Source organism: Pholis gunnellus (assembly GCF_910591455.1).
Source record: "Pholis gunnellus genome assembly, chromosome: 13".
Classification (NCBI taxonomy): domain Eukaryota; kingdom Metazoa; phylum Chordata; class Actinopteri; order Perciformes; family Pholidae; genus Pholis; species Pholis gunnellus.
The window spans coordinates 22,763,534-22,779,758 of NC_136540.1; the positions used below are offsets into that span (position 1 = coordinate 22,763,534).

Sequence of the window (16,225 nt, forward strand, 5' to 3'; positions counted from 1 at the left end):
GACAAGTATCTTGTCAATGTGTCACCCCATCACGTTCATGCTGTGATATTTTTCTAAATAGGCCTCATCCTTCTGTCGAGTACGATTTGCACCCGTCTCTTTCTCTCCTCACTGTGGCGTCTGCTCTGTTAGTTCACAACTGGAAAGCATCATAATGTCTACTGAAATTAGAATTTGGGGAACAAATTAGCGGGTGTTTCCTCGTGGGGCGTCCCGCTAGTCCTTAAGGAAGTGACGTTCCTTTTCTGGCTTTTTCAAACATGACAACAAGAAATCACAGAAATAGTCCAGCGTGTCTTGCAAAATTGCCAGGAAATATAAGAGCTGATCAAATAACAGCTGATCAAACCTCTTCAGCTAAGTTTCTAAGAGGACATGGTGACAGTTTGACGTAAAAGTGATCTGGTACATTCATTCGCTTTCACTCAGTATCATAATGAATCTAAATACCACTGAATGTATAGTGTGATAGTATTTCACTTTAAAAATGATTTATCTGATTCCGTGACTGAAACTTGATTTTAAGTGTGTTTAAGTGAACTGCAACATCCCTGTTCGAGTCCTGCCGGGGACCTTTGTTTCTCTGGTTGTATAGAAGTCTATGAGAAAATGACTCTACTTCTCTCTTGATTTATTACCTCAGTAAACATTGTAAACATGAGTTTATGGTCTCAATCTCTAGTTTCTAGTCTTCTTCAATACAGCATGATGTTCATTTAGTAAATGATGGTCCATTTAGAGTCAAATAGACCATAAAGCAGAGTATGCTTTAGGGCGGGGCTACATGGTGATTGACAGGTTTTTTTCACCTCACAACCTTAACCCATTCACAGTGTTTTTTTCTGCCATGAAAGTTCATGAAAGTTAATTGAAACATTAAAAATGTATTTTACGAGATCCAGTTGAACTCGGCTCCACCCTCTTCGGTCACCTCCGGTTGAAAAAAACCCAAGATGGCCAACTCGAGGCTTCAAAATGATAGTCCACAAACCAATGGTATGACATCACGTTAAGAACGTGACGTAATTCCTCTGGAACGGACTGAACAGATGAACTGGATTGTACGGCAGTAAGAGGATGGGGGGCTCGTAACATAACATTCAGAGGTGGAGTGTGCAGCGAGAATGAGTCACGCTTCCAAACCGTGTGGTCTGCTCAACTCAATATTTCCATTTAATTATCTGGGCGGATTCCTCAGACCCACAGTCAGAAAGGTGCTTTATATTCATCCCACATTGAACCAAATGGGTGACCCAAGCTCCAATGGATTTCTAAATAAAAGTGTGCGCTGGCTCCTCTGCTAACTACAGTATATCACCGCGCTGAGCTCATCGGGTCTAATGCTCTTTATGCTGGGACTTGCTGCCAGTTGGCACGGTTACCACAGGGGAGCAAGAAAGCTGTTTTAAGACTAGAAAGTGGAAATGGCTTAACTCCCACCAATAGATTTACGGCTTTAGATCAACAAAGATGCTGCCAGCGGGTCATTTGATGGACTTGCATACACGGAATAGGATTCCCGTAAACGGAGGGAGACATCGAGGACGATCAGAAGACAAATGACAAAATGACAAAGAGTGGCAGCGCAGATGCAGACGTCCTCGCTTCACACGAAGGCAAACACAAATAAGGTCTCCAGTCATGTTAGAAGTGAGTTTTTATTAATCACAAATAGAGTGGTTCTGAAAAGAACATAAACAACCCCCCAGCAGGCCCCAAACGGACATTCTACTGTATGTGAGTTTGGTTCAGAGCATCCCGCCCTCTTACTCGTTGGACCAAGTCCTCAGTCTAGAACAGTTTTACCGGTGTTGGATCGGTGGAGCGCTGCCATCCTGGAGTTGAAAGACAGTGAGTGAGCTTGGTTTGACACACACACACACACACGCACACCGTGAACCGTCTCTCACCATCTCGTCCACATAAGGCTCCATCCTTGCACCATCCAGCCAGATCGCAGCCTTGTTTCGGGGGCTGCACGTGGGGGTGAATGTGGGCCTACATGGAGCTGGCAGTCCTGTTTGTTGTTGTGGATGACGCTTTGCATGAGCTCTGCTTCATAGAAAACGTAGCAACCACCTGAATAATGAGAGCTCCGTTACTGCTGCATGGCACTTTTCATGAATACTGAGTCAACTCTCGGTTTGGACATCGTGTTCATCGTTGCGAGGCGTGGAGCTGTGGTGGGTTTCACAAATGAAATGCCACCCCCCCCTCCCCCTGGCTGTAGGCGTTAGAAATAAATAAAAAAAACACACACCAGGACAGTGTGTCCTTTTTAAAACGCGTTATCAACCAGAGCTCGCATGTCAATGAGTGTCCATTTTTTTCCTTTTGCCTAATAGTGCTATGTGTCTTTACCAAAAATAATCCCACTATATTTAGGCACTAATATATTTCTATTTCTACTTCAACATGTCTACACCTTCAAATCTATGAAAAAAAAAGGCTATTTACAAATTTGCAGATACGTATGTAAAAGAAGGGAGGCGGAAACTTTTGCGGTGACATCATTCCTCTCAAACGCCGCGCTTGTGGTTCCATGGATGTAAGACACGACGCCTCCGACAGCATCATGTAGCCATGTACACGTGGAGGGGGAGCATGGCTGTGGAGAAACCCGACTACTGTACAGGCAGAAGGCACTTAAGAGGAATGAAACTCGTACAACTGAAGGTGGGGAAACGTATGCGTGACTTGTATCTCACCATAAACAGAAAAGCACCTGTAACAGGATTCATATTTGTCATGGTTCTGAATGCAACTTGGAAAAAGCAGTGTTTCTTCTTCCCCTGTGCAAATGTTGGGCAGATCGTCTCTACCACGACTGGGACTCGGTTAACATCTTACCACACTTCTCACTTCATAACTGCTGAACAAGAGGTTCGTGTGTGCTGCATGGAAGTCTGATACGTATCAGGTGTGTTTGTTTTATCCGGCTGGGGCCTCCAAAAGTTACGAGGAGGCAAAAGCAACAGATCTTTGAAACAGTGAGCGGTTTGTTCTGAATACCGACACAGGGGTCGAATCATGACTGCACTTGCCGTGCTGTTGTACAGAAGCTCTTGTTCAGGTATGGAAGCCTTGAAGGTACAGTGAGAAAATAAACTTCTGGTGATCCATTTCCTACTTCTCATCCAAATTCTTTTCTCTCTTCTGTTAATGGCTGAAGAACAGGTGAAAACAGGTTTAGCTGGGATCATTTTTCTTAGTTACTTTTCTTCATCAGTAAAACAACTTTTTATTTTGAATGTCAGGATCATTTTTTTTGTTTGTGTGTTTGTTGTTGTAATGTCCATTCTGGCCACAAGGGGCTGAAGTGCACCACTAACCTGTGTTCTAAAAAGACTAAAGGCCTCCATGCTCTCTTCCAGGTGAGTTTTAATCTACACAACTTGCTAACACACAATATACGTGGAGTTGTGTTTCGAATGCATCGGACAAATTAAAAGTCACCTGGAAGAAAACATGAATGCTTTTTAGTCCTATTGAGAACATGGAGTAGAGGTGCACTGCAGCCTCTTGTGGCCACAGTGAGCATTACAACAACAATGACACAAATGTTCATGACAAAGAATCACCAGCAAAAACTTTTTTACCTGTTTTCACATAAAAAACATGATCCATGCAACTTTTTTTTCCTCACAAAAAACTTTTCTCCACCTGTTCTTAAGTCATAAACGGGAGAGAAAGCTATTGAGATCACTCAGAAAATGTCCTCTCAGGGCTTCCGTACTCATGTGTTATGAATGATATGATAAAATGTTACCGTTTCTCAGTCTTACAAATGGAAAGAGTTTCATATCGCCTCAAATAGGACATTTTTTCACCACTTTACATAATCTTGAGAGAGAAAAAAAAATACAAATATCTATATACAATCAGTACAACTGTTAACCCTCCAGACCCCAGCTGTCTACCACTGTCCCACTGAAGTGTCGGGTCAGATCAACTAAAACAATAAATGTTAGAAATGTAAAATGAGGTCTACTCTCTAATTTGCACAAATATTAGCAAAGAATAGTATCGAAACAGATTGTACACCTGACTGCAGCAGTCTGTGAGTGTACTGTAGAGCTGGGGCATTTCTGCGTATGTTCTTGGTACCTTCAGTGAATGGGGCTGAAATATATGCGAGTCAGTAGTCAAAATAACAAAGTCCTCAGCTGTCCCTCACAGGAACAGGAAGCTCTCTGTCCTCTGTCCAATTTGTTTCCATTCAGAATTCAAATCGAGGGCTTTTACACAGTAAAACGTATCACGTCTCGTATTACAACTTCCTTTTCTTTGGGTCTGGAAGGTTAACCAACTAACCCTGTTTTACTATTACCATAATTATTATAGTGTAATACTGAACGTACATATGACAGCAAAACTCTATCCTGGACAGTAAATTCAATATATACAAGATCAACAGCAAGCATAGAAGGACACTTAAAATCAAGAAAATGCAGCACTGATTGTGTGCAGTGTTTCACAGCATTGGACTGGCACTCTTCAAAGCCTCTCACTAAGACTATCTACAAACATGGACATGGAAGAGTCTCACGACAAAAAGCGGGCAGGAAATTAAATATGTAAGACCGCCGATCAAGAACCACATCGCGATATGCCGATTCAAGTCTTTCTTTTCTCTGTCTTGTCGATGCTAACAGCCTGATCTGGTTAAAGTGTTACACATTTCTTTTTATCCGCGACCAAAAAAAAACAAAACAAAAAAAACACATGTTAGTATTTTACAAATATTTAAAAAAGTAAACCTTTATCTATAGGCATTTTTAAAATATATTCCATCAAAAATAGTCTGACAAATTTCAACAGTAGAAAACAAAGGTTATACAAATGACGAGAAGGTTTTTGAAGCAGAAGTAGAAAGTTGACTGTGGAGGAAGATGCTCCTCCTTTTCTACCTGGCAGAACAAAGAACACCTCGGTCGGTGTTTCTCAAACCATGCGACAGCTGTAAAGTAAGAACTCCATAATTTAGCAAAAGAATTCGGTTGGTGGCGGTAAAAAGTCCAACGAATGAATCTCAGTCCCCTACGTTGTGTAATCTAAAGTTCGACACCTCTCTCGTCACCTTTGGCAAACTTGAGCGAGTTGGATTTCGGTCACGCTGAGAGCTCAGAGCGCGTGGACCGTGGCGGCTCCGTGGTCAGACAGCGTGGAGCTCAGGTCCCCACAGGTCACGCCTCTGGCTCAGCACGGGGCCCCTCATCCGTCCCTCCTCAGATCACGAATGACGACTTGTGTCGGAAATCCCCCTGCAGAGAACACACAGGGACGAGTTAGGCGGGATATCAAAATGAAGTGTATGAATTCTCCTGTTACAAACGCACCACCATATCTCTTCTTTCTCCACCTCATCACATCGGCCCCCGGCTGAATGTGTATATGTTATTACTGCTGACCATATATTACGATTGATTTCTCCACCTTCACTTTAGGGCGAGAGGCAAAAACAGAATGTCTACATGCACCGGTCAATTTAGCTTCTTTCAGACTACTGGAAAGAAATCATCCAACATACACATTCAGTTGTTTATTTCACTACTTTGTCTCTTTGTGTCTTTTTCCTAAATTCACCAAAAGTTACCATTAGATAATGCCTCATTTACATATTAAAACATAACATTTTAGAACTTTAGAATTCAAAAATAATTGTCTTAATGTCAGTAAACAACAAGAGCAGTTTCATGTTGATATCTAATATGTATTTATTTTTTACCCTTTTCACTTGTAGTGTCTTCAAAATGTCTTTAAAGGACGTTTTCTCAAAATGAGTTTTTTCTCAACTCTGAGCCACAGACTCGACTTCAGCAGCTCTTACAGACACCAAACCTTCCAGTTCCATTCCTACCTATATTCTGAATGTTTTTACAAAGGGGTTCCTTCATATATCATTCATAGTCTGATTTATACAACATTTTACTTCTTAAATAATTGCAAATTTTTGATAGTTTGACAGTATTTTCAGATTTCTGGGGTGATACAAAGTTTCCCCAAAACCCCAAATTCCCTTTGTAAAAACATTTGACTATAATACGTTGACAAAACGAAACAAGAATTTTGAACTTGCCTTCATCCAATGTTCAGATTTCTGTTCTGGAAATGTATGCAAATCAGCGCAAATTTGATAAGATAATGTCTCATTTGCATTTTTTTTACTTTTCAGAAAACTTGTAATCCAAAAAAAGACTTGTCTTAATGTAAGTTACAGACTGAGGAAGTTTCATGGTGATATATATATATATTAGTTAATATTCGTTACCCGATTCACTTGTAGTGTCTCCCCAGTTTTAAAATGTGCAAATTCTACCGGCGTCTAGATCCAACTGCTATCTACAAACCTCGTCCTCCGTCCTGACGTAGTCCACTCCGTCTCCTTTCGCTGGAACTTTGTAACTACAAAAACACAAAGCACAGTAAAGGTTTTATGGTTGACCGGTGGGATTAGTGCGTCTTATATGTTGATCATGCGAGTGGGAGAACATGGGTCTTACTTGTTCCCCGTCTGTTTCTGGCCAGAGAAGTAGCCTCGCTTGTACGCACAGCAGATCCCCGCTGTCATACATACGAGCACCACGACCACCACCAGCACTCCCAGAACAATCCCCACTACATCGATGTTGTCTGTGGAGGTCAAGTCAAAATGCAGAGATGAAACACATTGGATCCTAAAAGGCAGGATGAATCAATATTTCTGTACACATTATCTGTGTCATCAGACTAGAGGTACGTATACACATATACACTACCGTTCAAAAGCTTGGGGTCACTTAGAAATGTCCTTATTTCTCAAAGAAAAGCACTGTTTCTTTCAATGAAGATAACATTAAATTAATCAGAAATACACTCTATACATTGTTAATGTGGTTAATGACTATTCTAGGTGGAAACGTCTGGTTTTTAATGAAATATCTACATAGGTGTATAGAGGCCCATTTCCAGCAACTATCACTCCAGTGTTCTAATCGCCTTAGAAGACTAATTGATGATTAGAAAACCCTTGTGCAAATATGTTAGCACAGCTGAAAACAGTTATGCTGGTGAGAGAAGCTATGAAACTGGCCTTCCTTTGAGCTAGTTGAGTATCTGGAGCATCACATTTGTGGGTTGTATTATACTCTCAACATGGCCAGAAAAAGAGAACTTTCATGTGAAACTCGCCAGTCTATTCTTGGTCTTAGAAATGAAGCTATTCCATGCGAGAAATTGCGAAGAAACTGAAAATTGACACGAAATTGTCTGGGTGACCCCAAACTTTTGAACGGTAGTGTATATCTTAACAATGTATGAGAGACACACTTACAGACTTCCATCTTCTGCGGTGGACACTCAGAGTATCCGGCATCGTTCTTCGCTCGGCAGGAGTACTCGCCTGCATCTTCTATTCTCACTGCGATGAAGTTCTGCATCGGAGAAATCACAAACACAGTCGTGATTGATGTAAACCCCCGACGCTCAGTAGCTGCTTCTCCAAGGTTTTAGAACATATTGGATTAGGATCAACAATTAGGATTTGTATGTGTGGGTCTTTACAGAGAATAGATCAAACACGTCATTAACGTATTTACTGCTGTCTGCTTCTGATAAAAGAGTGAACAAATGAACCAAGTCCTTGCAGATTCTTTGTGGCATTCAGGGAGGGGAGAGAGGTCGTGCTACCGTCAGTGTTTAAGGCAACATACCAGACTGTGGTGCTAGCCAAGGTTGTAACCGTAGAAGCAGAATAGGAGTAGAACGGACATTCCCATCCAGATCAACGTAGCAGGATGGTCAGAGCGGCGGCCATTTTTATGTGCATTACAACTTAATGTTTCATCCACACACTCTTGTCACAGCATTGGAAAGATCATTGCTATCAACAGATGAGTGACAGCTTTGTTCGCCTGGTTTTCTCTAACCAGTGTAGCATTACAGCATGGCGGAATCAGCAAGCTAGCTAGCTAGCTGGCTTGCTAATTCCGCCATGCTGTAATGCGTCTGTGTCCGCTCTCTGCCACTAACATCGCCCTTTTCTTTTGTGCTCGTCGAATGACCACGAAAAACAGTTCAATGTCCGCTCTACTCCTATTCTATTTCTACAGTTGTAATAGTTTTGAATTTTGGATTCCTTTTTATTTTACAAATTATTTTGGTTTTGACTCAATTTCGTTTTAGTTTAGTTTGAGTTTGTTTTCAGAATGCAATTGCGTGATTCAGTTTACGTTCAATTAGTTTAAGTTTAACTCATTAATATCTTTTATAAGAAATGTTCAGAAAGTTAGTTTCCCTTTTCTTTTCTTCCTCCTATTCTATATGTATACACAATCACATGTGAAAGTTTAGCTTTTTTATGTTCAAGCTAAAATATAAATAAAAGCTAAATCATTATTGCAAAATAATGCAATGTAGAGTAACACAAATCAGAATTTGGTGGTCTCATGCAATAATTGAAAATGTCCTTAAAATAATTACAAGGGTTTCTTTAAGTTTCCAAAAAGAATGACACTTTCCTAACCAAATAATGTAATGTGATACAAAACAATAATATATTTTCTAAATCGGTCGCTGGGCATTACTTCCTCATATGGGAGTGGCAGAGGAGTGATGACGGTGTTTCTGTGAACAGCTATGACTGTGTATCACTTGCACTGAGTTTACACTGTAGCATGCTTCAGGGCGTCACAGCTTGAAGGTTGACAGCAGAGTGTTCGAGGCGAGCCACTGAGCAGATCCAGAGTTGAGGAATGTGCAAGCGAGGACAGAAGGCTCCCCTCGTGGCTCAAAGCCCCTCTCGCACCATCAACTGTCTCCCCAAAATATCTGCCCCCCCCCTCCTCCCCCGCTGGCCCGCCCTAGCATGGAAACACACATGTGCACGCATACTAACCAGAGTCCCTGTGTCTGCGTTGAGCGTGTACGAGGAGTTGAAGAACTTGAGACTGGACTTTGGGTCGTCTGGAATCTCCTCCCTGTTCTTGAACCACTGGTACTGGGACTTGGGGAAGCCCTCCTCCTCCATGCAGCTCAGCTCGGCCGACTTCCCAAAAGGCACTGACTTTGGGACGCTGCATTTCGGCACCACCGGCTTCACTGTGGCGAGATGAAACATGGAGCTTTTACACTTCAGATGAGTTTTGATGTTCTATTAGCTTCCCATTGCAAAACAAACACGATGCCTGCTTATCAACTCTGATGCTTTAAAAATCAAAGCCACCCTGACCCCCTTAGGGTTCGCTGGACTGACAGCATTGACAAGACTGGATGATTTTTAAGGCCTGTGCCAAAAAATGCCACCAAAACACGCGGCGCTTGCTTTCTTTAGCACTGCGATTCAGAGCAGATGCAGTTTCAGAGGTTTCCTCTTATAGCCCAGAACACGCCTTTGCAGCTGGGCAGGTCTGGTCACAACACATCCTCGTATGTATGCCAAAGGGCTGGTGCGACCTACAACACAGTTTCATCTTACAGCATCAGAAGAGTGAATCACTAAGCGAGGTCTCTCTTTTTAAGGGCAACAGAACCGCTTGTTTTCCTGCATTTGGAAGAATCTTTCATTACATTTTCATGTGTTACATCTTTGACTCTACATGGTGTTTAGGTTGACGACGCAGGTGAAGTTGGCGTACCTCTCACAACGAGGTCGATCACGATCTCGTCGACTGACTTCTGGTCGGCGGCGGCGGTGACCTCGCAGCGGTATTTGGCCGTATCCGACCTCGTGGCGTTGGTTATCACCAGCGTGGCGGGTTCTCTGATCACCGCTCTGTTCTCCAGGTCACCTGTCGGAGGGAAACGCCCCGGTCAGCAATGTCGGCAATGAAGGAACGTGCAGGAAACAGAGGAGTCTTGTTTGTGCACTTTACCTGAGATCTTCCCGTCAAAGTACACGTAACTCGGCCCCTCGTTCGTTATCTTCTTCCATTCGATCCTGGGGTTGGTTGTGGAAATGGACTCAATCAGACAGGATAACTCGATTCCTGGAAGAAATGTGGGGTTATGACAGGAAATGAATGAAAGTGAAAAAATGTTGCTTTACTTCTTTGTATTTTTTAAAGCATGTTCATCAGCTCTTACTGTCAAACTCGTTGGTCCACGGCGATTCGTTGTTTGTCTTCAGCACCACTGCCAACGCGCTGAAGTAGCCTGAAAAAAAGAGAGAGAGAGAGAGGCGATGCAACGTGAGACTCTGTGGAGCATGAATTTTCACAACGCGGATTTGATATCATGGACAATACCAGCTGACATCCTTGACGTGCTGTGCTTATTTTAACGCTCTCCTTGAGGAGATTTAGCAATCGTCTTTTATTTCACAAACACAATTAAAAAGGAGATAAATGTCAATGCGACGGTGGTGATGTGGTGATGCTCTTTGGCCATGTTCTGTTTTCTTTCCATTTTTAGTTGTGTTGGTCAAACCATTGTGTGTGTGTGTGTGTGTGTGTGTGTTGAGGGTGCTGTTTCTATGCACAGTGGATAATTGCGCAGGGAGGCATGTGCCCTTTTCAGGGCAAGCTTACCATGCCAGTAGTTCAACCGCCTGCCGAGCCCCTCTCTCTTTCTCCCCCCCCCTCTCTCCCTCTCTCTCTAAAGCAAAAGCACCCTGGAAAAGATCTGTGTTGGTATGTGGTGGAAGGCTATGAGCCTTGGGAAGGGGGCACTGCTGAATCATCCTCACAAGCCCACAAACAAATCTACACAAAGTCACTTCCACGTCAATGTTGACGTGCTCGTGAACACTTCCACAGACCTGAAGTGATGGTCTGGCTCTGGGATAAAGGGTCACTGAAAGTCTGTGGGAACGCCTACTCTCCATTTGCGCAACCTCTCCTCCTGCTGCCAAGCCCCGGCTGAATCTTTCAAAGAAGTTCATTATGAAATGACTTATGAGTCCCGTTATGTACATCTGGCTCGCAGCATAAAGGCTGCTCAAGTCGTGATGCATCAAAGTGGTCCGTTGTGTTGGAACGGACTATAACATTGAGGTGACCTCAGTTATGATACACACATACTTATTTGTATTGTTTCATGGATGGATTGCTGAGTTGGCCTCCTGAGTTCAGGCCAAGGCCACCTAGACCAGAACCGCTGCATAAAGTGAGGTCGAACATTTCTTGTTTGAAAGTCAGCCAAAAAACGACCCGAAAGAGGCAAAAAACGACCACAAAGAGGCAAAAAACGACAACAAAGAGGCAAAAAGATTACCCAAAAGAGACAAAAAACGACCACAAAGAGGCAAAAAACGACAACAAAGAGGCAAAAAGATTACCCAAAAGAGACAAAAAAACGACAACAAAGAGGCAAAAAGATTACCCAAAAGAGACAAAATAACGACCACAAAAAATGACCACATCAAGTAACAAAATAACCGCAGAGACAAACGACCACAATGACACATATAGCAACAAAAATGAGACAGAAATGGAAACAGAGACAAAAAACATCCACACTATGATAAGAGGACAACAAAGAGACAAAAAAAACACCCACTAACGGAGAGACGAAAAACAAAGTGGTGCAAAATGACCAGAGACACAAAAAAGAACCACGGTGAGACAACGATCACACCAGGACAATAAAGACAAATCGACCAGAGAAAGAGACACCAAACGACCAGGAAGGGACCCTGAATGGCGCGGACAGTATTTAGGTGTAGTCTGCCAATAATTACTGGTTGGAACTGGTCCTGGGCCTCTCATTTAAAAAGACCTGCTCAAACGAGGCTAACCTTTCCTCCACCAACTGTCATATGGATCCACAGCAGTGTCTGGGGTCACCTGCTAGAGTAGACAGGGTAAGCTGATTAGCTCGCGGTCTTTCTGGAGATCATGACAAGACGACAGCTTGTTTTCAGCCGCCGCTGACAGTAACAAGGCAGCATGGAGGTCAGAAGTAGGTCATGCCTACGCTGGACAACAAAAGACCCACGTCTCAGGAGGTCGCTTGAGAAGTTTAAGTTTGAAGCTCATGTTCTGACTTTATTAATATTCCTGTGTCAGATAAATCATTTTCACATGTGCTCCTTGGGAGCCATTCAATATTAAAGCAGAGATGCAGTTCTTTATGATGACATTAAGTATGTTAGTGGCAAATACAGAAGTATGAAAACAAATGTTTCAAGCAGCCTTCCACACGCAGGAGCTTCATTGTGCTGACCCACGCCGACCCTCCATACTACAAAAGCAGTGTAGCAACTATAGCTCAGCAGTTCACAACAGAAAACAGTTCTATTTTCTGATTTGATCATTTCAATAAATATTTGATTCGGCTTTGCATCTCGAGACGCATTTTATTCCGTACTGCGCTTCGGCAGCAGAGACAACAAGGTTTGCTCCCAGGTGGGATGAGTTTAGCTCTACAGCACTAAATGAAAAAAAGTTCTTGAAAACCGAAAAAAGAAGAAGTAAAAAGTAATGTTTTCGAACTTTTACAAAAGAATTGCAGAGGAGCAGACGAGAACCTGCGCTCCTTCAGAACAGCACAGATCCAGTGGAAGCCTGTCACACAGAGCACACAGTTACAAAGCTACATCCTCGTACAAATGCAAACTGAAGGAGATCTGTTCTTTACACTGGAAAAAGGTAGAAATGTGAGGGAATCTTCAATAAGAATTTCTGTCAGTTAACCTAAATCCATCCACGCACTAGTGGAAACATGCCTTTAACTGTTTCTGACAAAAGCTTGTGTATGCGAGGCATGTCGCTGCTTCCTTCTGGTTTGGAGCTCCAAATATACGGCGCGTAACGTGTAACTTAACGCCGAATCTAACTAGGCCAAGTATGCAGAGGGTCCGAAATATCAGAATGGGCTGTGTCGAAATAGAATCCAAAGTTGACAATAAATTATACCAGGTGATTCATTTAGCGCTTTGACTTTCCATTAAATGCGGCGCTCCAGATTTTCTGGTCTGACAGAGCTAATGGAGTTTAGCCCCCCCCACCCCCCCCACCCCGTGCTCCTCCTTAATGCGGAGAGTATTAGTGCAGATTAGGCGCCTAAGTGAGCTTGACGTAGACGTAGAAAGCTGGAGAGGGTCTGCCGTGGAAACAGCTGTCCAGGAAAACACATGAAACTTCCCCCCCGCTCACAAAGACCGGCACTGAGGTTCACCTGCGTTATAAACCAGGCTAGCGTTTTTTTTCCTCAGTTTTCTCAATCATTACTTTATAAACCCGATACTAATAACAGTGATAGTAACATTCTGACTCCCATCCCAACTGCTTCCGTCTGGGTAACCCTGCAGCAGAGGCTGCGTCTTTTCCTAAGTGGGCGTCAAACAACTGGACCGTCCAGCTGAAGAACACAAGCCTGGTGAAAGCTGGGGAAGTGCGTTATGAGAGCAGTGTTTCCCATCTGTCTGACACATCCTTCCCTGATCATACTCGTCCTGTCTGTCTCTCCATGAATAGCCTCCGAGGTCTTGCCTTCACCTGGTACCAATGGAACCAGTGATGTCTACATGTTATTTATTTGGCCACTGTAAAATGGGAAGCAACTCTTTTTAAACCAGACTAAATGATGCTGCACCAAACCTAAAACTAGCTTCAAATCAAGAAGGATTAAAGATTAGTTTTAAAACCAGGATTTAAATATATATACTGTATATATTCTCTTCCAATTTACTCCAATTTAAACTGTGATCCAGGATTAATTTTAAACTTACACTTGAGGAGGTTTAACTTGTCTTTTTGAGACGGAGTGAGTAAAAATAATCAGGTTCCGAGAAGAAAGTTAAGGGACAGACTCAACCCAACTGAGTTTTATGATGCTTCTGCTGGAAACTGTTCTGGAGCTGAACAGGAAGACTGGACCAACAGGCAGTCTTTTTCCTTTACTTCGAGGCCTTTACACACTGGGGGCGTGGTAAACAACAACACAAAATGACTAAATATTCGGCTGCGGATATTTCGCATCAAAACGAAAGGTTTGAACATATTGACATAGCTCCCTCTGGTAGACAGGCTTTTATTGTGAAAGGTAAGAACAGGAGGAGAGGATCTGGTATTGACATGCAAATTAATCACACAATAAAACCCACACATAATTTATCATCTTTTATTTGGTCAACTTGTTCTTAGGCCAACACGTTTTTCTCAAAAGGAAGCATGGGAGCCCTCATGACGTTAGCCTCGCTAACGTTTTAGCTCGCCAGCTAGCAAACAATGCAACGTTTTGTTAAGGAATACAGAGTAGCTGAGAGTTAAGTCTTCTTTTACAGCGTTCTTACTAGGTCCTGACAGCTAATTTATTTATTCATGTATTTAATTCAATTTGGGTAAGCGAGCCTCTCAATGCAGATGAAACTATTTATTTTTGGTTTGAACCTGGATTTACTCATTTTTCATTTAGGTTTGCTAAAATCTGCTCAGACTTTATCTTCGATGAAATGCATCCTTGTTGTGTCTTACTCTCTGAGCCATGACCGGGTCTGTGTGTAACATGTGTGTGATGTTAGATCGTTAGCTTTTAAACCATGCAGGTGCTCAGTGACCTACATATGGCATGAATTACACGTCTCTGTGTTGTCCTTCTTGGTTGGACACATCTGTGGGAGATCTGGCAAATGTTTTTCTTTTCTTTTCTTAATCTTTCTTGCTTAATCTTTCCTCTGCAATCTTGGTGTAATGCCCTCGTAAAGCCCCCAGTTTTCTTTTACATCTCTGAATAATACAACAGGCACAGAGGAGCTGAGTATTTCCTGTGTAACGAATCCCTCCTTGTCTTTTCTGTTGTTCCCCCTGGGAAAAACCACACTTGCTTCCTGCGCCGAATCCAGAGAGGTGAGGCCGCTGCCATAAATAGAACGGTTCAATTAAGCAACCTGGTGATATCCCCCTGTGGAACATCTCTGCCTCGCGCCTGTGGAGAATATTCCCACGCCCCTTCAGAGGCTCAGACATCAAAGTACGCACACCCCAGTTTCACTTAATATCCACCGGTTGCTGTTCGCAACGTATTCCTCAGCCGAGAGTCTCCGCGCATAAATGTGCCGTTGATATGACCGACCATATAATATTCTCCTTCTTCAGTTGTATTCATTATTCACTTCATTTCTGAAATGCTTCCATTGATTCCCCGAAGAAGACTGTTCTCTTCCTCTCTGGTCATCTCCTGCTCCGTGACCAGCACAGACAGCCACATCAAACACTGACACCTCCAAGGCCGTGACCTCCACATGATAGATACTTGACCAGTTTATAGAAATGACAGCACGAGAGATGGCCCCGCATTGCGGCCATCGCACCTTCGACGGAGTGAATGTGTGCATCCAGACACACGTGGACCTGAGAGCAACACGTGTGCTATGTATTCGTGGCTACCGCTACATGAATAACGGCCCCCCAGCTGCCCCGGATACGTATTCACCACCGATGTTTCCAGTTCAAACGGATGTAAACAAGCATGGATGCGGCTGGTGAGGCATGTGGTGGAGACGAGAAAGAATGTAAATGCTGAGGGAGGAACATTCGTTAACACGCCAGCGCTGCTGGTTCTCTCTGCTACCGCTCAATACGGGAACTAGACCACAAAAGCAAGAAAGGTGTTCATCACATCAAAAGATCACCAGAGTCAACAAGAAAACACAAGCGAGAATGTTTGGCATTTTGTGCTTTAAAAGGAGCAGTGTGTAGGATTTGGTACCATCACTCCTCCCTTTCAGAGGGTGTCTGAGAACTCCAGTGGCCTTCAGGTACCGTGAGGTGAGCTTCTGTGGAAACATGGCGGTGCAACACGGCGGGCACCGTGAAGAGGACCTACGTTGATATGAAGGACCCATTCTAAGGTAACAAAAACAAAAAATAGTTGTGAATATTATATTCTCTTTCTGCCAATCCCCCTAAATACTACACACTGCTCGTGTGTGATGAATGGCTTCATTTTTGATAATCAAATATCAAAAGTTGACGAATGGTTGCACTGCATGTTTTTTTTCCACAGTCACTTCACTTGTTCCACCATCCACCACTACAAAGAACTTCCATTGATCCTCTCTGGTAACTCAAAATAAAACTATGCCAATTGTGCTGTGAGAATTAGAGAATGATGTCACAATGATGTCATCATGAGGACGACTGAATTGAAAGTAAAAAAACAACAACTAGAGGCAGTGCCAGTAATTGTTGTTTAAAGTGGTTATCCAACAAAGGTAATACAATGAAGTATCCCTATCTAAACATCTTGATTACGTTATAAAAAATGAAAATGACAGGATTGTGAACCATTACTAACATAACAACGT

At 42.9% G+C, this 16,225-nt stretch overlaps 1 protein-coding gene across 1 annotated transcript in view; it reads right to left on the minus strand.

The window, feature by feature from the left end:
- Positions 1 to 1,645: 1,645 nt before the first annotated feature.
- The window catches only part of LOC306704603 (junctional adhesion molecule 3B-like), a gene marked incomplete at its 5' end in the record, with an annotated part of 33,590 nt that continues 19,010 nt past the window's right edge, over positions 1,646 to 16,225 (minus strand). The window contains 8 exon segments of the mRNA XM_079171028.1: positions 1,646 to 5,264; positions 6,351 to 6,405; positions 6,504 to 6,633; positions 7,313 to 7,412; positions 8,876 to 9,078; positions 9,615 to 9,767; positions 9,852 to 9,965; positions 10,063 to 10,131. Coding sequence (XP_079027154.1) covers positions 5,229 to 5,264; positions 6,351 to 6,405; positions 6,504 to 6,633; positions 7,313 to 7,412; positions 8,876 to 9,078; positions 9,615 to 9,767; positions 9,852 to 9,965; positions 10,063 to 10,131 — 860 coding nt within the window. The 3' untranslated portion in view covers positions 1,646 to 5,228.